The 21,151-nt window shown below is 39.7% G+C and overlaps 1 protein-coding gene and 1 pseudogene across 12 annotated transcripts in view; one reads left to right on the top strand and one right to left on the bottom strand.

Moving 5' to 3' along the window:
• The window catches only part of TTLL5 (tubulin tyrosine ligase like 5), a 273,355-nt gene that overhangs the window by 199,084 nt on the left and 53,120 nt on the right, over positions 1 to 21,151 (top strand). For all 12 annotated transcript variants that reach the window (XR_003607888.2, XM_028096103.2, XM_028096363.2 and 9 more), the window contains one exon: positions 6,399 to 6,616. Coding sequence is in view for 11 of the 12 variants with exons in the window: in XM_028096103.2 (XP_027951904.1) it covers positions 6,399 to 6,616 (218 nt within the window). In the remaining variant the exon portion in view is untranslated. The remainder of the gene's footprint in view (positions 1 to 6,398; positions 6,617 to 21,151) is intronic.
• Positions 18,852 to 19,214, bottom strand: LOC114203248 (ubiquitin-conjugating enzyme E2 C pseudogene; annotated as a pseudogene).

The raw sequence follows: 21,151 nt of genomic DNA, 5'->3' as shown, positions 1-21,151 counted from the left end.
TCAGTCTCTCTCTGTATGAACAGTAGCATCTTCTGGGTTTCTGCCCCATCCCTTTCAGGGTTATAGCACTGCTCCCCGCCTTGTCCACAGTACCAGAAGTTGTACTCTGTTTCTGTTGCTCAGCCTCCAGTCTTGTCCCAGCTGACAAACATTGTGAATGGAAGACAGCCAAGAACTCCATACAATGTGAGACAAAGGCCTTTTGGAAGCTTGCTTTTGCTAAAATAGAAACAGCTACCCTCACCCTCACCTTGGCCCCAAGCTTTTTACAGCATCATACGATTGCACAAAAGGCACAATGTGTTCTTTGCATTGAACAGCTCTTGGCTGGTTGTAGTAAGGTGAGTGATTAGCATCTGACATGCTCAGGAAGATATACCATCCCAGTACTTGAGCTGCCAGAGAGCAACATTCTAGAAGCAGTTTTGTGTACTATGTAATGGGAACTTTATCCAAGTTAGGATAAAATCTCAGTGGGGAGAATAATGCATAAAAATGTTTTCTTTTCTGGAACCAAAGTAAAAGGGGTACAAAAAGACTTAACCCATTGAAGTAGAGTTTAACATTTCCCTACTTTATCTCCCTTAATTAAAAAAAAAATGAATTTAAAGTTATTTCACAACAAAGAGTTTTCCAGCTCTACTTCATCACCAAGAAGTGTTTTTCTGGAAGGAATTAAAAAAAAAAAAAAGAAAGAAAAAAACCTCCCAGAATTTAATCTCTGAACAGTATTATCTTTCTAGTTAGAGAGCCCAGATCTTGCTTCCCCATAACCTTCCAAGTTGCAGTCTGTGTTCTGTCTATCAGAAATTCCTCCTTCCCACCCACGAGTACCCTTCTGTTGTGGGAGAAGGAGGGCCTTTCCAGTCTTTGGCCTGGGGCCAAGCCAACCCTCAAACTGTGGTTTTCTCTGAGTCTCCTTACTGAAGCATGGCTGTTTCCCACACCCAATAAAGAAGCAAAAGTCTTGTATATGTTGACCAGGTCTTGAGTGGAGGCCAGTGCTTACACAGCTCTCACATTCCCAGGACATTGACTGATGACGGTGTAGGCCCCTTCCCGGTTGTTAACCCACAAGTGCAGTGCGCTGGTATTGTGCATCCAAACCTCACCTTTCTTAGGATTTATACAGAGAGAACTTTATCTAATTCTTCTGTCCATTTATGAATGAATATCAGGACAAAACAATTCACATAATCTGTCGTTGATGGAACTGTAGGATTGGGGCCAGTATGCTATGAGAGGCCTGGGGAGGCTGATTTCTTCCAACGGTGGAAATAAATTCATTTATATATCTGCTTTTTAACGTTGCCTAAGTACTTTCCTGGGTTTCTTCTTATCAAATGTGATTGCTTTAATTTCATTACACTTAGCCTTGGTTTTGGTGAAATACCTGGGAACTTGTCTACATTACTGACTCTTTAGAATTTTGGATGGTACGGAATTGTGTGCATTTCATTATCCATTCAGCATATTAGAGTATGGTTACTGAACAGCAACTGAGAACCTAGAGGCTTTTTTGCTGTATTTGGAAAGAGTATCTGCTTTTTTGCGATGCAGTACATTTATGTTATATTAAGGCTTAAACAAGCGTGACTCTTTGGTAGATTGAGGATTATATCTCAGCTCAGTTAGGATTTCATTTTGCTGCATCTAGCAGACCCCTCTCCCCGCTATGACTTACCAAGTTAGAGGGTTTTTTTCCCCCATATAATCGGAAATCTAGAGTTAGGCTCTCCTGAACTCTGTGGTACTGTCAGGAGCCCATGCTTTTCCTGTCCTTAATGCTTTGCAATCCTTAGGGAGTAACTTTTACCTGGTGCTCGCTGGACATCCGTATTCTGGGTGGGAGGAAAAACAGTAAGGGGCAAAAGTTGTGTACTAACCCAGTTTGCCCCCCTCTTTAAAGAGCTTTCCTGGAAACTGCACCTGGAAATTTCTGTTTATATCTCAGAACTATGTCACATGGCTATTTCTAAGTACAGGAGAGATTGGGAAATACAGTTTTTTAGCTGGGCACACATCATTACCCAAACAAAATAAGGGCAGTATTATTAGGAAAAAGGAAAGAAGTGTTAGCATCCAGGCAAGTGACAGTCTCCTAAGCAATAAATTCTCCTAATTCCTTTTGTTATTTGAGGTAAAGACTGATCTTATCACCACAGAACATCAATGTCTAAAGGCCTGCTATAAAATTTGCATCTAGGAAGATGAATTTATTTTTTATTTTTTATTTTTTAGATTATTTATTTATTTATTTATTTATTTATTTATTTGACACAGAGAGAGAGACAGCTAGAGAGGGAACACAAGCAGGGGCGAGTGGGAGAGGAAGAAGCAGGCTCCTGGCCGAGCAGGGAGCCCGATGCGGGGCTCAATCCCAGGACCCTGGGATCATGACCTGAGCCAAAGGCAGATAGATGCTTAACGACTGAGCCACCCAGGCGCCCCAAGATGAATTTATTTTTGTTTGGGATCTACTGAAGGGCTTACTTAGATTTTGTGGCTGAGTGTAAGTTGAACACAAATAATACATTAGGCCCTATTCAAAGCCCAGAGAATGGTCCTAGTACAAGATTACATCTCTGTGTGAACACAAACTTGCCTGTTTTCTTGTTATAGGAATTTGGTTGTTGCAAAAGCAAACAAACAAAAAAAGTGAGTAGTGGTTATAATACGAGTTTTGTTATTTGCATCCATGGGGTAAATGTTTATTAAGCACCTTTTATGTACAAGGCCGTCTAGGCACTGTGAGTGAAACAAAAAGTAATCAGATGTCAATCCAGCCATCTCCAGTGTGCATTGTCCAGGAGGAGAGAAAAGGACATACATCAGTGTCCATAGCACAAGGTAGAATGTACTAAATGTGATAAGACACGTACAAATTAATTGTTACAAGCATTCAGAAGAGGAAAAGATTATTCCTGCCAGAGAGAAGTGAGTAAATATGATCTGGGGAACCTAAACACGTGTTTTCATTTTAAGAGTGTGCTTTCACAGCTAGTGAGCATCATCGTAAGTCTAGAAAAATATGTTGATAAACGCATAACCAGCTGCCAGTCATGGATCACTACAGATAGGCAGACTTGCATGTCATCCCATTCTTTGGTTCCTCAGTGAACCGAGGTGGCGGTTTGGGGAGGAATGGAGCATTTGTTGAGTGTCTACTATAAGCCTGATATTTGGTCTATTACAAGAATCCTTCATTGAATGCCTGGGCTAGATTTACATATGTGATCTTCATTTAATCCCCAATAATCCAGCAAAGTAATTCTGATTGCCTCTGAGGAAGCTAAAGGCCAGAGGAGTTCAATAACTTGAAAAGGTCACCCCGTTTATAAGTGACAGCGCCCACATTTGCACCCAGGCGCGTTTGACTGCAAAGCCGTGCTATTTTCCACTTACCTGAGTCTCTGCCTTTCACTGATGACCAAATCTGGTTTTGTAGGCATATGGTAAGTGTTGAACAGTGAACTGCTTCTTCAGCCCACCCTAATAGTGAGTGCTGTACCCACCTGGTTGAAACTGGGGTGCCATTTGGATGCTTTGACTTGTATTGAGTTAATTTTGTTACCTGCTTAAATCTTAACAGAATTGGACTTTCTTTTGACCTTTGAATAATTTATTTTTGTAATAAGTAACTACATATGGATGGTACAAAATTCAAAAGGATATAAATGATACATAGTAAACAATTAGTTTCCCTCTCTCCTGGACCCCCAGCTAACCAGTTCTCTTCCATGGAGGTTACTAGTTTTTGTTTTTGTTTTTTTATATCCTTTCAGAATTGTTCTGTGCAGATACCAACCTTATGTGTATGTTTTTCTGTGTGTTTGTGTATCTGTGTGTGTTGGTGTGTGTATATGTGTGTGTGTGTGTGGTTATGCATATTCTTTTTTCATTTTACAAAAATAGGTGCTTCCTATACTCATACTGTTCTGATCTTGCTGTTTTTATTAATTTTTTTATTTGTATTTAGATGTCCCAGCAGGATTTTTTAGCAAAATAAAAACTCGGTGATCTTGAAAATATGGTTCAGTTGTCACCTTGGCAACATGTATTGAATGGATGTTCTTTACTGATGGCAGTTCCTTTACAGCATGAAAAATTGCACTCCATAAGGAATATTTTCATTTCTAAGAGCCCGTGGCTAACAATGGCTTTTCTTCTCTGCTACTCATTCAGTGAATTTGTCTATGGATGGCTGCTATTAGAGCTCTTCAGCCCTCATTCTGATTTCTAATGTCTTCCCTAGCCTGAAGGAGGCACCTTTTTTCCCTTTCTTCCTTTCTTCCTTTCTTTATTATGAACAAAAATATTGATAGAGGCCTGAATGAGGCATCTTTCAAGCACTCTTCAATCTAGGGTCATGTGTTGGGATGTAGTGGTGAAAACAGAAACCTACGGTAGCCCTTTCCTGCCTCCCTCCCTCTAGTCGAATGTCTCCCAGAGATGTGGGGAGACCATACCCTCGGATATGGAAAAGGTGCCTGAGAGGAATGGATTTGTTTTCGAGGCTGCCTTGCTGCGCCCTTTGGTTACTTGTCCTCAGAAGGCTTGCTGGAGCAGAATCAGGCTTCCTGGGCCTTCTCCGACCATCTTAGACCTTCCCACATGTACACACTCCCCGCCACCCAGTGCCAACCTCCTGGCTTTGCCCATGGGCTTGGATCTTCCTTTGTTCCCCTTCTTTGGGTCAGAGACGGAGGTAAGCGAAGAGCTCTTCAGTTTCTCCTTTGGATGGTTTGCAGAGATGAAGAACATCTCAGTCAGACTGGTCCATTTGAAAATGCTCTGACCCTCTTCCTCTGAAATCACTTTGCCCTTTGTCAGGCCTGTGCATCAAACACATTTACTCCACACAAGACTCTTTGATCCCCCTCAGACCTGCCTAGCCCAGGACCTTTGGGCACATTTCCCTGAAATGGGACATTCCGAGGCATGAGTATAGAAGGATTGGTGAACATTTTACTAAAGCTACCCAATTTATCTTTTATGTCTTAAAAAATAAAAGTCATAAAAGACAATACTAATAAAGTCTATGTAGAAGGTGAATGTTTCCTAAGAGTGTCTGATCTTATTCCTTTAGGCCTTGCCATAAGGAAATGGCATTTCTCCCATGTCTCTTTAAATGTAGTGTCTACAGATGGAAATCAATTGCCAGAAGTCCTTTTAATAAAAAATACCTTATGTGTTTTGTCAATTTTATTCTTTTTCTCTTAGTATTATTTCACATTTAAAGCTTTTATAATGCGTGCATATTGTAAGCAGTATTAATAGTATTGAATGATCAGTAACAAAATTTGTGACCCCAAAATAATCCAATTTCTAATGAGGTAAATAAGTTCTAAAGAATTTTTTAAGCGTGTGCTTGAGAAAGCATACATTTACATCCTAACAGACATATGTTGGTGTTTGTGATATTTAGATGGTGCCCCTAAGCCTACAAATCATTTGTAGGCTTACCTTCTGAGCAAATATACCTTTGTGTTGATCTTAGATTCATTTAGCAACTAGTATTCGATAGTAATTTTACTTTGAAAGTGTTTTATTTCATTTTTTCAAAGATTTTATTTTTAAGTAATCTCTATACCCAACATGGGAGACTTGAACCTACAGCCCTGAGATCAGCTCTACCCACTGAACCAGCCAGGTGCCTGTGAAGGTGTTTTAAAATGTAAAGTCTTTTTTTTTTTTTAAGATTTTATTTATTTACTTGAGAGAGAGCTAGCAAGAGAGAGAGCACAAGTGAGAAGGAGAGGGAGAAGCAGGCTCCCCGCGGAGCAGGGAGCCCAGTGTAGAGCTCCATCGCAGGACCCCGGGATCATGACCTGAGCCGAAGGCAGCTGCTTGACCGACTGAGCCACCCAGGCGCCCCCAAAATGTAAAGTCTTATGTCACTCTTTAGGTCAACAAGGCGTTACTATGTCAGAAAAGTTACTAACAGAACTTTTCTGTTCCGGCTTCCTCTCTCCACTGCTCACTGTACCATTACCACACCGGCTTCTTTCCACTCGTCTTCTAGAGGAGTTCACAGTTCTCCGAGTGTGCTGGAGTTGAGTCAGGCTTCAAGCCACTTTTGTTTTGTGCGTTATTTCTCATGCTTGATACCCAGTAGGAGACATTCATTAAATATTTGTTGACTGAAGGAAACAAAGGCTGAGAGAGACCAAATGCTTTTCTGATTGCCACAGGTGGAGAATACACAGTACCCAGATACCCTGATTCCTAGCCCAGTGTACTTCCAATAAGACCATCTCAACTCTATGCTTCCAGAGATTTCCCTTCTCTGAATGTGGCCCTGCACTGGCATTATTAGAGAAATTTGTCCTAAAAAATTATAGCAAATGGGTTGTAAAGGGCATCTCCATTGCCCATCTTTTTTCTTTCTCTTGTAGGCCATCTTTGGCAGCCAGACACTCTCTAACTCTAATTTGTGGACAATAAATAATGGTGCAGCTTGCAGAATTTCAAGTGCCACAGCTAGTGGCCAGAAGCCAACCACTCTGCCACAAAAAGTGGTGCCACCTCCAAGTTCTTCCTCCTCACTGGTCCCCAAGCCCCCAGCCAATCACAAACAAGTCCTCAGAAAGACGACATCCCAGAGGGCCTCCAAGTAAGTTTTCCTTAATCTTCTGTTCAGTTTCTTCTGAGTTGTATCAATTCTGTGCTAAGAGTACTCTTTATTTACGAGGCCTTCAAAATCCTTTGTTACTGAAATGTTGAAGACGGGAACCCCTGCTGGGGACTAAAAGTTAACTATGGTTCTCAGCCTGGGCTGTAAGTCAGAATCACCTGGGGAGCCAGTGAATCCTGCTGAGGTCGGGTTTATAATTTCATATAAAATTCAGTACTTCTCCCCCACCCCAACCCTTGTTTGTTGTTTACTCCTAGGCGTTTGAATGTGAAGACATTGGAATGGGATTTCATGGGGGGCGGGGGCAGTTAACTTCATTGACATTAGTCAGCACGCTCTGTAGGGCAACTTATTTCTAATACCTTTTGTAGTATGCCCATTTTACCTCAAAAAGACATTTACATGCCTGAATCAAATTTTTTCACATTCCTTCCTTCACTCTATTTCCAGCCATATTTTAGCTAACGAACCAGAAACAGACTAATAAAGAGTATTAGTTCTGACAGCCCTTCTCCATTTAAAATTGGGGAACTTTTCAAAGATGCCTGTAAGAAGCAGGCATTCCCTGATGGATAAACACCTAGAAGGGGTTTGTGTATTTCTCTTGCTCTCATTAAGGCTCTCCGTTCATTTGTCCTTCGCAAAATCAATTTTAGTTGTAAGAACGAGTCCTAGGACATGGAAAAAGCAGTTCCTCTTTTTTCCCCCTTGGACAGTGAATCAAATTCTGGATTTGGATGGAAACCAATCCCTCGTGGTTGTTTTAATTATACTGCTGCCATTATTCATTTATCCAACAAATATTTACTCAGTGCCTACTAGGTGCCAAGTGCCGTGTAGGAATACATGGCATTGTAATGACTTTACAGAACTCTCTGGAGCAGGAGGGAAGGGCAGTCGGAAGGGGGCAGGTTGTGGTCGAAGGCCAAGAGCACAGGAAGAAGGAAAGCTGTATGGCTTCTCACCCTGGCAAGAGTAGAGGTGAGTCCTTAAGGGTGCAGCCTCTGGAGCCAGACTGCCTGTGTTAACACCCTCACTCCACAGTTTACTAACTGAAGACCTTTGGCAAGTTGCAAGGTCCTGAATCTGTTAGCCTCACTTTCCACAGTTCTGAAGCGGAGATAATAAAGAGTATCTTCTTCATAGGACATTGCTAACTATTAGAGTTAATACACGTAAAGTACACAGAACAAGACCTAGCCCACAGAAGAACTCAGTGAGCCTTGGTTGCCATCATAAGCATTCCAAAACCATGCTCCCTTTCACAGGTTCGAAAAGCCCACAGTTAGGTAGGAAAATCCATGAGTCAGATATGAATGTTGAATTTGCCTGAGATGGCCCACGGTGGCCTGTGTGGCTGGCTTGTCTGCCCGGGGCGGTGGGGGGGTGGGTGGGCTCTGTCAGCAGGCAGCAGCACTGGACATTGAAGATGCCGTCCACTGCCCTGAACTCATTGCTGGCAAGAGAACTCTTCAGCCTTTGAGATGGAATTGCAGCTCTATGGACAAACTTTCCTGCATTTTTGTGGTTTCTTCTCTCTGACAGGCAGGAGTGTGGGAAAACCGGAAACAGCTCAGCACCAAAAATGCACAGAAGGGGGGAAAAAAGCAAGATTTCTTCAGAATTTAAGAAATATAATCCAAGTATCAAAAGGCATGCTGTAAGGCGTTGTTCCAGGAAATAGTTTCCAATTTGCCTTTAAAATTCTAGCACAAGTCTCTGAAGCTAAATAAGTTAGTACTAATGGAGACCTTAACATTTCTCTCACTTATGTGTAAAATGCACAGTGTTGTGAGGGCCCCACTGTTTTTAATATTCTTCGGTCTTTCAGGAAAAGGAATAACATTGTTCTTATCTGACTCGACTCAATGACAAGTTCCCTCTAAAAAGTATTCAGATAAAGGTTTTTAAAAATCACCTTTTTATTTTATAGTAATTTCAGATTTACAGAAAGGTTGTAAAGACAGCACACATGAAAATAAGAACACCCCGTTCTCCCCGTTGGTAACATCCTGTATCACCATGGTACATTTGAAGAAAGTGCCGTACTGAAAAACTGTCATTGGTACATTATTATGAACTATAAACTCCATACTTTATTTGGATTGGTTAAGTTATTTTTAATCTAGAGAAAACTTTCATGTCCCCTGAAATTAGGATCCTTGAGTATCAGTCGATAATATTCTTATTGTTCTAAAGTAATTCATGTTCCTAGCCAGCCTAGCAAGTTACTTAACATTGATGTGACTTCATTTCCTATTTAAAATAGGGATAATAATAGTACCTGCCTCATGGGGTTATTAAGAGAAATAGATGAATTAACGTCAAGCACAAATACGGTGCCTGGTACATAACATATGCTGAACAGGTGTTTGGCATTATACTATATCATACTTAGGTTAACACTAGGATGGCATTTCAAGAAATTTTCATGCAACTTTTTACGTTCTTCCTGCAAGATACGTTGCTTCATTTGCTGGGAGCTCATTTCAGCCTTTATTCTGGCTCAGTTCAGATTAATCAGGAACCCTCAGTTATGAGTGGTGATACTGAGTCACACTCAGGAATGCCATAGTTGCCCCAAGAGACACAACTAATGAGAAGTTGTAATGAGCTATTGACCGTGCCAGGCCCTGTGTTTTTGGGTTGAACTTCAAACTTCTCCTAGCACAGAAGTTGGCATTGGACAAATATAGAAGCAATTTCCAAGAGCATCAAAGTTTCCACATCCTAGAGGGTTGAGTTTAGAGAACAATAGAACATAAAAGATGGAATGTCGTTTGGATGTTGATGCAAAGGGAGTTGAGAATCAGAGCAGTGGGGTCCTATTTCTTTATGATAATATTCAAGTGACTTTCCCTCTAAAGGTTTCAGTTTCCCATCGGTAAAACAAAACCACTGTCCCCACTGAATAATTAACCAAAATAACTTGTTTTCTGTCTGTTCCGTTGAAAACTTTTTATGAGCACATTCGTTTTTTAATCCTGTTGCTTTACGGCCATTTCTTCATCCCCGCTTGGCCCAGAAGTTCTTTGTTGTAGTTCTCAAATTCATATACTTTTATTTCCTTTAGCTAAATCTCCTTGGTCAATTCTGTGAAGAAAACGATTTAAACTTTTTTTCCCCTTTCCATAGTGCCAAGAGCCTTGCTTGATTTTCCTCTCTAGTGTTTGCAGCATGTCATAATTTAGTACCCACTTCAGATCCTCCTTTTACAACTATTTGTGGTATTTCTCCCAAACAGCTGAACCAAGAGGAATGACAGGCTAGGAGCAACTACATGCCTATGAACTGTGCCTTCCTTGTAAATGACCTTTTTCTCAGAGCCAGAATCGTACTCTCCAGGAAATAAAGAGAAAGAAACCTGAGGAGATTAAAGTTTGCCAGGGACATGGGCAAAACTCATGGACTAGCCATGACTGGGAAGGGCAGAGTCAAAGCTGTGGTACCTGGGGCTTCTCTGAAGAAAGAAAACTGCGAAAGAAACCCCAGACTTAACTAAAGTGCTTTTCTTTAAATAGCTAGGATTACCTTTCCTTGCCCAAGTTGTACGATATTCTGCATCAGAGTGACCTTGGTGGAAATTGAAGGTAACTTCTGTGTCAGCACCCAGGACAGTGGTGTTTGTTAATGGCTGCTGGGCATCAGGAAGGGAGGAGGGTGGCCAGGAGCCCAGTAGCATGGGGAGACTAGTACCAGTTCATGGGACCTGAATATGTGTTGATATGAGCAATATGATGAAAGATGCTCAGAGAGTAAGGTCAGACAGATATAAAAGTGAGGATCAGGTTTAAAAAATATGCTCTATCTTTTTAACATATGAGTCATTAACGTGAGGCAAAGTGATCAGGAGTTCTAACGTTCCAAAAGTAGGTTCTTGATGTGAGGATCCAAGGAGTCATATTGTAGCCAACCATCTTCTGGCAGTCTTTCAGCCTTTTTTATTATGTGTAGTTTCAAGAAATACGATAAAATCTGTGGCATATCCGTCCTTAAATACAGGATTCTCTAAATTACGTATTTCCAAAATATATAATGATAGACTTTTAGTGCTGAAAGATAAAAGACTGCAGGCATAGTGAAAGGCTGTGAGTGGAGCAAGGTCCACGGGTGGTCAGTGGCAGAGCCAAAGCCGAATCTGGGTCACCTGTGCTAACCCCAGACTCTTCCCAATAGACCACTGATTTCAAAGGCCCCCCACCAACCTGTTCAGATCCATTATGTACAGCAAATGACAGGTTAATCATCCTAAAATACTGCCTCAGGGAAAATGCAATGTAAGCACTTAAGAGCACGCTCCCTTCTCTTTCCACACCAGTTTTACTACTTAAGTGGCCACTGAAATACTCAAAAGGGGAAGAATTATTGTCACTCTCCAACTGAAGTGTTGGGAGAACTTCCGTTAGATGTAGCACAAGAAGGATTGAATTGAACAATACTGAAGGCTTTTATATACTTCCTTCCTGTGAGAATGAAGTCTGGGAAATGACTGGGAGACCTGGAATATACCATTCAACACCCTGTCACTCTAAGGGGAAGGGTCTGGAAGTACAAAGAAGGGGTGGGGGGGGGCTAGTCAAGAGGTCTGCCACTTAGACTCTTTCCTCTATCAGCCCTCAGCATTTGGACCTCAGTGGTGGCGTTAGGAGATCTTAGGGTTTTGCTTTTGGCATGGTTGATGACATTGGTCAGAGAACTGGGTGCTAGTAACCACACCGAACCAGAAGTTGCTGCTGGCATGTGTATGGTCCAGTGAGGAGAAGAAGTACATGAGAGTCATGGAATGATGGGTCTTCCTTTGGTGATTCATACTTGGGTAATTTAAATTAAAATCTTACTTCTCATCCCTGCCACTGGGATGTAAAAACAGTTGTTAAAATGATAATATAACTGGGGCACTTGGTAATATAATGGGTGGCTCAGTCAGTTAAGTGTCTGCCTTCGGCTCAGGTCCTGATCCCAGGGTCCTGGGATTGAGCCCCGTGTTGGGCTCTCTGCTCAGCAGGGAGCCTGCTTCTCCCTCTCTTCCCCGCTCTTGCTCTCTGTTGCTGTCTCTTTCACTGTCTCTGTCTCTCTCTCAAATAAATAAATGAAATCTTGTTTTAAAAAATGGTAATATAACTGTTGGATATTTCCCATCTCTCACTTTTCTTTCTTACCTGAGTAGGAAAATCTTTTTAAAATATTTGGGCAGGATCTTACGGATTTTATAGAATCCAAATCAGTTCCTCCATGATCATAAGTCTTTAATGGCAAACTTAGACTTTCCTCTCTGAGGATGAGCAAATATTTAAAAATCTTGGGGTCTAGGAATAGATGGTATAGCTTAAAAGAAAGCTCAATGAAGAAGACTCAGGGGAGCTGCCAACCTCTGAAATAAGTTCAAGCAAGCAAGAAGACAACATTTTAGAAAATACTTAATGTGTATTCTTGACAAAATTTGAGCATAGAGCACATTGATGTGTAGTGCTTAAAAAAGCTATCTCATGTAGAGAGTAGGTAGTCTGTGGTCAGGGAGAAAATGAGAAATACCTAAGTGAAAAACTGGGTTAAACACGATTATTGGGCACTGCAGAAAATTGAATTAGTGAAATAGAGGACAGATTTAAAAAATTCTTTCAAAATTCTTAGGACAAAGTATATATAGATAAAAATGTTGACAAAAGGTGGATTCACCCTAAGATAATGCATTCCAGAAAGGGAATAGAAGTAATAGTCATTATTACCAGCAAAACAGACCTAACATAAGGACATGAAGGGTTTTGAACAATATAATTAATGAGATTAAATTAATAGATACACAGTTTTGTGCCCTGCAGAGCTCCCACGGAATATTTTTCAAAACTAGAACATTTCCATTAAAGCCTCAAAAAGTAGCAATTATGATACAGAATTATATCATTCTTTGACCATTTTACAATAAAATGAAATATTAAAAGTCTGGACAGAATGCCTGAGTAATTTGGGAATTTTTAAACATTCTTTTAAGTAACTTGGATCAGAATGATATTGCAAACTATATTGAAAGTAAGAATTATACACATCAGAACAAGACAAGATGCCTACTTTTGCCACTTTAATTCAACATAGTATTGGAAATCTCAAACAGAGCAGTTAGGCAAGAAAATGAAATAAAACGCATACGAATTGGAAAGGAAGAAGTAAAACTATCACGATATGCAGATGATTTGATATTATATATAGAAAATACATAATGTTTTCTAAAGACTCCACCAAAAACTGTTAGAACTAGTATATGAATTCAGTAAAGTTTCAAGATACAAGATCAATATACAAAATCAGTTGCATTTCAATACACTAACAACAGACCATCAGAAAGAGAAATTAAGAAAACAGTCCTGTTTATAATTGCATCAAAAAGAATAAAATACCTAGAAATAAATTTAACCAAGGAGGTGAAAGATCTATACACTGAACTCTGTAAGACATTTGTGAAAGAAATTGAAGAAGACACAAAAATAAATAGATATTCTATGTTCATGGATTGGAAGAATTAATATTGTCAAGATGTAAATACTACACAAGGCAATCTACAGATACAGTGTAATCCATATCAAAATGAAAAGGTAACCTGTCAGTTGGGATAAAATAATTGCAAATCATTTATCTGACAAGTGGTTAATATCCAAAATATCTGAAGAACTCATACAACTCAGTAGCAAGAACAAACAATCCAATTAAAAATGGCAGGAGAACCAAATAGACATTTTTCCAAAGACATAGAAACGGCTAACAGGTACATGGAAAGGTGCTCAACATTACTAATCATCGGGGAAAGGCAGATCAAAACCGCAAGGAGATATCACCTCACACCTGTCATCAGAAAGATAAGAGATAAGTGTTGGCAAGGATGTGTGCTGTTGGTAGGAATGTAAATTGGTGCAGCCACTATAAAAAACAGTATGAAGGTTCCTCAAAAGACCAAAAATAGAGCTATCATATGATTCAGAATCCCACTTCTGGATATACATCCGAAGGAAGTGAAAACAGGATATTGAAAAGATATCTGCACTCCCATGTTCATTGCAGCATTATTCACAATAGCCAAGATAGGGAAACAACCTCTGTGTCCATCAGTGGATGAATGGATAAAGAAGATGTGTACACACACACACACACACACACACACACACTAGAATATTACTGAGCCATGAGAAAGAAGGAAATCCTGCCATTTGTGACAACATGAATGGACTTGGGGGGAATTAAGCTAAGTGAAGTAAGTGAAGCAGAAAAAGACAAATACTGCATTGGTATCACTTAAATGTGGAGTTGGAAAAAAAAAAAAAAGTCAAACTCATATAAACCAAGTAGGAAAGTGGTTGCCAGGAGCTGGGGGGTGGGGAAAAACAGGGAGAGTTTGGTGAAGGGTACAAACTTTCAGCTATAGATGATCTGAGGATCTAATGTAAAATGTGGTGACTATGGTTTATGACACTGTATTGTATGATTAAAATTTGCTAAGAGAGTAGAATTTAAATCTTTTCACCAAATAAGTTGTGACGGATGCGTTACATAACTAGAAGGAGGGGGATCCTTTCACAATGTATATGTATGTCAAATCACTACAATATATACTCTAAATATCTTACAATTTTATGTCAGTTATACCTCAGTTAAGCTGAAATATTTTTTAAAAATAATAAAAACTATCAAAACTTATATTTGAAATATAGTCAAAGATATACTCAAAAGTAAGTTCATAATCTTAGTTATTTTCATTGTTATAGTGTAGGAAGATTGAAAAGAAATTAACCAAGATATAAATGGCAGATTAGCTTCAACTGATATATTGGCTTCAGCTGATTATCTAGAGTGTCTTGTTGACATGAATTAATAGCACTTCTCTGAGCCCGGCAAGAAAGAGTGCTTTGATAGATTAGTAATGTCTGCTGCAGACAGGGAATATGAGTAGTGAATATGCACACCACATATTTGTCATACCTGAACTAAGGTTTCCTTTCTTGAAGTTAGAAAAGGGTCAGTAAAACAAAACAAAGAAAAACAGATCAAAGGAAATGAAGAAAAGGAATATAAAGTGAAAAGCAATAAAAAGTTAAATTCAAAACCTTATTTAGTTTGGGGTAGGGGGACAGGGAAGGAGAAAATAAATATAGCTCTGCCAGAAAAAGAATATAATTAAAAATAAAAAGGTTTTAAAAGTAGATGCAGGGTTGGGGTGCCTGGGTGGCACAGTCAGTTAAGCGTCTGACCCTTGGTTTGGGCTCAGGTCGTGATCTCAGGGTTGTAAGATCAAGCCCCGTGTTGGGCTCCACACACAGCACAAAGTCAGCTGAAGATTCTCTCTCCCTCTCTTTCCATCCCTCTCTTGATCAAATAAATACATCTTTAAAAAAGAATAGAAGTAGATATAGGGGAGACTAAAAAATTTTGAGAACACTGCATAATTGGATGCTACTAAATTTTTAAAACTGGATGAAAGTGTTTTCAAATATTTTCAAAATTTCAAAAATATTAACTATCAAAATTGGTTCTTGAATAAAAGGAACACCCAAGTAGAACAAGGTAGAAATCTTGGTAGAAACTATCCAATTTTTTTTATTATTTATTTGAGAGAGAGAGAGAGAGAGAGAGAGAGAGAGAGAGCACATGATAGGGGGAGGGTCAGAGGGAGAAGCAGACTCCCTGCTGAGCAGGGAGCCTGATGCGAGACTAGATCCGGGGACTCCAGGATCATGACCTGAGCTGAAGGCAGTCGCTTAACCAACTGAGCCACCCAGGTGCCCTATCCAATTTTGTCCTTAAAGAAATTTGTTCTTAAAGAAATCGGGTACGGGCACCTGGGTGGCTCAGTTGGTTAAGCGACTGCCTTCGGCTCAGGTCATGATCCTGGAGTCCCTGGATCGAGTTCCACATTCGGGCTCCCTGCTTCGCCCTCTGACCATCCCCCCTCTCATGTGCTCTCTGTCTCTCATTCTCTCTCTCTCAAATAAATAAATAAAAAATCTTTAAAAAAAAGAAAGAAAGAAAGAAATTGGGTACATGAGTAGGCCTAGGAAGCAATTTGAAATAATCATCTCTAAAATAGTTCTTTGAGTCTTTTTTCCAGAATCTTTGGAGGCTTCCAGGTGCCTACAAGATAAAGTTGAGAGTCCTTACTCTGACATTAAAGCCTTCTGCAATATGTCCTCTATGCTGTCTGTAGCCTTCCCTACACCGTCTTACAGTCTGCTCCACATACATGCTTCCATTTGTTGTTCCTCAATGCTCATGTTATCCCCTCTTCCTTGTGTCCTTTGCCCTCTTGAATCTAAGTCCTGTGTTTTATTCACCTTGTGCCCTTTGCCCTCTTGAATCTAAGTCCTATGTTTTATTCAAGATCAGGTTTTAATTTATCACCTTCATGCAGCTTTGCCAAGTGCCTCAGCCAACTCTACCTTCTACCTCCTTGTCTGAGTTTTACTTTTTATATGTGTTCTTCTTCCCATAAGTCTCTAGGGACAGATATCTTGTCTTTACCCTTTTATCACACATATATTGAATGCCCATTGTGCTGGGCATTGCTCTATTGGTGATTAGACCAGTGGACAGGACAGATACAAGGCCAGTTTCCATGAATTTTATTTTTAGGAGAGGAGAGAGAAATGTATTCCTCAGCTCCTGAGCTAGCTTCTATTCATGATGAGTTCTCAGGCAGTGGTGGGAGAGGAGGCAGTGGTGAAGATGGAGATGTGCTAGAGGTGGTGGTCGAAGTGGTGGTGGTGATGCAGGATTGTGTATCAGGCTGTATGTGTCAGGGATCACCAAATAGCAATGATCTCATCAGTAATTATACCATGTAGAGTAGTAGTGTACGGGAGGCAGGAGAGCACAATACTTCTAATTAAATTTGAATCCTGGCTCCTTCATTCAGTTGACTGTTATTTGGGGCTACCTCTAAGCCTCTGTTTCATTATCTGTAAAATATTACCTACATCATGGAGTGGTTCTTAGGGTTAAATGAGATAAATAAAGAAATAAATGTCCTCAGCTAAAAAAATTCATCCCATGTACCAAAATGAATGCACATCTTTCTATTTTTTTAATTTTATTTTATTATGTTAATCACCATACATTACATCATTAGTTTTTGATGTAGTGTTCCATGATTCATTGTTTGCATATAACACCCAGTGCTCCATTCAATACATGCCCTCTTTAATACCCATCACCAGGCTAACCCCTCCCTCCACCCCCTCCCCTCTAGAACCCTCAGTTTGTTTCTCAGAGTCCATAGTCTCTCATGGTTCATCTCCCCATCCGATTCTCCCCCTTCATTTTTCCCTTCCTGCTATCTTCTTCCTTTTTTAACATATAATGTATTATTTGTTTCAGAGGTACAGGTCTGTGATTCAACAGTCTTATACAATTCACGGTGCTCACCATAGCGCATACCCTCCCCAATGTCTATCACCCAGCCACTCCCATCCCTCCCACCCCCCACCACTCCAGCAACCCTCAGTTTCTTTCCTGAGATTAAGAATTCCTCATATGAGTGAGATCATATGATACATGTCTTTCTCTGATTGACTTATTTTGCTTAGCATAATACCTCTAGTTCCATCCACGTCGTTGCAAATGGCAAGATTTCGTGTTTTTTTGATGGCTGCATAATATTCCATTGTGTGTGTGTGTGTGTGTGTGTGTGTATGTGTATATATATATATACACCCCCCACATCTTCTTTATCCATTCATTTGTTGATGGACATCTTGGCTCTTTCCATAGTTTGGCTATCTAGACACATCAGAGTGAAACTGCAGAACGCTGAGCGTAAAGGGAAGACTTACATACTACTTGAAAGAAAATTCACAAAGGAACCCAGAATACTGGCATTCTTTTCTTCAGCAATAATAGGTAGCAGAAGACAAGAGCCAATAGCTTCAGAGTGTTGGGGTAAATAACTTTCAGTCTAGAATTTTATACCCAGCTAAACTGTCATTCAAGAGAAAAGCCAAAATACAAATAATTTGAGATATTCAAAGTCTAAGAGTATGCCACCCGTGACCTTCACTGAAAGAATGAATTAAGGCTGGATAGGATAAAAGTGAGCACAGAAGTGGTGGATAACATGAAGGCAGTGACATGCAAACCTTTTATTAAATGATAATAAGCGTTAATGACTAAAAACATAATTGTTGGTATTTCAAAAAACTAAAATGTGTTTAAGACAAGGACAAGATTGAGGGACAAGGGGATTCAGTGGATAGTGAAAATAATAGTTCTAAGGGCAAGACAGAAATATTGAAGGAAAAAAGTAGAAAAAAAAGCTAAATTTTACACTTAGAAAAAAACAGCTAAATGATTGATATACAATGTGTAGCTTTTAAACCAACAGAGGGAGACAGAAGAGAATGTAGAGTGGAAGGCAGGAAAAGAAAACAAAAAAGCAAAGAAAAAGGATGGTAAGTAGAAAACAAAAGCTAAGATAGTAGAAATAAATCCAATTATATGAGTAGTCACAGTAAGTATTAACAGGATTATACTCTTCTATTGAAAGGTAGATTATAAAATTGCATTTTTAAGCATGTTCAGTTACAGCCTGCTTCAAAGAGAGATACCTAAAGTAAAATCTCACAGTGCAAAGGATGAGAAGAAGGTAAACCATATAATACTAATTAGAAGGCACATGAGTATAGCAGTAGATAAAATAGAATTAAGCAAAAAGCACTATAGGAATAAAGAAAAGCACTGGTATGCAGTTAACATCATAAATTTTAAAATATATAAATTAAATGCTGGCAACAATATAAGGAAAAATTGAAAAATTATCAGTTGTAGTGGGTGATTTATTTAAATCTTCTATCAGTAACTGATAGGTCCTTCAAACAAATTTCTGAGGATTTGTAATATTTGAGATGCAGAGTAACAGTTTGATAAGTGGCTTTTCATCTTTTTCTGACCACCGCTTATAATAAAAAAATAAATTTTATATGCAACATAGTAAAAATATATTATGTATGTGAAACAGAAGTTTCACAAAATACTATTTCCTATTCTTTTTTTTTTTTAAAAACCCAATGTATTTATTTAATATATTTGTCACAAGGGCTCAACCAGAGACTTAATTTAAAAAACAGAAACAAAACAAAAATGACACCACAGCTTAAGATACAGAGTCCTAGACAGAAATGAAGAGAAAGACTATCTAAGGAGAAAATAAAAAGACAACACCAAGAGAGAGGCTGGACAGTCAGGGATCTTGGCTGGAGACCTGCTTTGAGTAGGTTTCTTGCAGATACTTCTTAAAGGCTGTGGGGTTTTTCCAGAGCTCGGCAGCATGCATGTTCAAAGGACTATCAATGTTTGGTTCTCCTAGCAGGCTCTGGATGGACAGCAGGATGGTCCTGACATCATACAGGGCAGACCACTTGTCCTTCAGGATGTCCAGGCAGATATTTCCCTGGGTGTCCACGTTGGGGTGGTAGCAGGGTGTGAGGAACTTCACCGTGGGCGCGTTGTAAGGGTAGCCACTGGGGAACTCCAGCGAGAGCTCGGCTCCCTTGCGGGCGGCGGTGACGCTGGCGGCAGCTGGGTCACGGTTCTGGGAGGCCATCCCAGGCGGTGCGGGTATTTCCTATTCTTTTAAAAATGCTGATGGGGTCCCCTAAATTGATTTTACAACCCCCTTATGAGTCACAACTCATAATCTGAAAAACAATAGCTATGCATAGACTCCTGCATCCAAAAGGGAGAATATATTTTCTCTTCAACTATGTGTTTACAAAAATTCAACACATACTATCACAAATGAAGGCTCCATACATTTCAAAAAAGCCCGTATCAAACTGTTCACACTTTTTAACAATAAATACTCTTTAATTAGGGAAAAATCAGAAGGTAATTTTTTTAAAAACGCTCATGTGTTTGAAAATTTTTAAAAATACAGTACATAATACCCATGTGTTAGAGAGGTAATCTTAATAAAAATCATAAAACACTTAGAACTGGATGCCTATGGAAAGTGCTGTAACTTTATTAAAAAGACAAGAAGGACGGGGTGCCTGGGTGGCTCAGTCGGTTAAGCATCTGCCTTCAGATCAGGTCATGATCCCAGCGTTCTGGGATCGAGCCCCACATCGGGCTCCCCGCTGAGCTTCTTCCTCTCCTTCTACCGCTTACCCCCACTCGTGCCCTTTCTCTCTCTCTCTCTCTCTCTCCTCTCTCTCAAAGGAATAAAATCTCTAAAAAAAAAAAAAAAGACAAGAAGTATTGAAAATAAGTGAGATAATCATTTAACTTGAAAAAACGTAAAAGGAACAACAGTAAATTAAAATCAAAATAGTAAAAATACAGAAAGCACCTACAACAACCAACATGTGGGAGAACAGGAGAGAACAGTGCCTCCAGCAGTGTCTGGCACATGGTAGATGCTCATTCAGTACTTGGTGAAGGAACGAATGAAACTGACAATAAACCACAGAGGGGATCACCTCTGGAGAGACTAATACAGTAAATTAAAAAAAAGAAAAGACCCACAGAGATAATATTAGGAATAAAAAGGAATATAGCAGCAAATATAATGGGTTATGGCTTAGATAACGTGTAGTATATTTATAAGATGGAGTCTTGTGCGCCACTACTGCACAGAAGTTGACCTCACGAAACGTTTCTTGAATTGGTTCTGGAAGCAGACCCAAATTAATAATGTTCTACTTGTTACTTGCTAAGGATTAGCATATTAGCTTCTGTTTGTACAACACATATATAACCCCTGGCCTGACAGGTAAAAGGAAGCAGCACATATACGCTGTGTTCATGTAGGTTGTGAAAAACGTAAGATGATTCATCTGTGAGCAAATGTTTGCTAAAAAAAAGTCAGAGTACACGTTCCTTTTGGAATTAGTTCTTTAACCTAACTTTCACCTTGAGATTTCTTCTCTCCTTTGGGAATTGGAAGAGGTTGGTTGGCACCAGTGTTTTATAAAAATGATCAAGTTTGGGGTTTCTTTTCAGGACCTTCACAAATGCCCCCATGCCTGCGTGCCACAGCCCTAGCAAGGTCAGCATTTCTAGCTCTCCTCTGCCTGCGAAATTGTGAGCATTTTTCTTTCACGGGTCCTTCCTTCTATAGAAAGGTCATCCCTGATGTGGTGGCACAGATCCAGGATAAACTTTTACGAAACCATTGGAACAGAAAACGAGTACCTCTGTGTTAGAGATGTGGAAAGCCTTGAAAAGAACCCGAAGAGAAACAATATAGCACCAAACTACAGTCAGTCTTGTGAAGTAATGAACAAAACAGATCTTAAAGAAAGGATATCACTTTCAGAAAAGTTTCCACTGATCAAAATAATGGGCAAAAAAAAAGAAAACCCAGAGGAAACCACAAATAAAAGAAATAAAGATCCACAAAAAAGCATGTCAGGAGCCTTACCAGCAAAATGGATAGTAGGGATTTTGCTTAGTAGGACCCTCCCTGATGGGTGATGATATGTCATATAGACCAGCTGGATAGTGGGCTTCCGATGGCCAGTGGAATTCCTAGCCAGC

Source organism: Eumetopias jubatus, unplaced genomic scaffold, assembly GCF_037043125.1.
Source record: "Eumetopias jubatus isolate StellerSeaLion01/CBP00866 unplaced genomic scaffold, mEumJub1_p1.0 scaffold_7, whole genome shotgun sequence".
Classification (NCBI taxonomy): Eukaryota; Metazoa; Chordata; class Mammalia; order Carnivora; family Otariidae; genus Eumetopias; species Eumetopias jubatus.
Note: the sequence above shows the minus strand (reverse complement) of the source record. Positions and strands in the feature narration are given on the sequence as shown.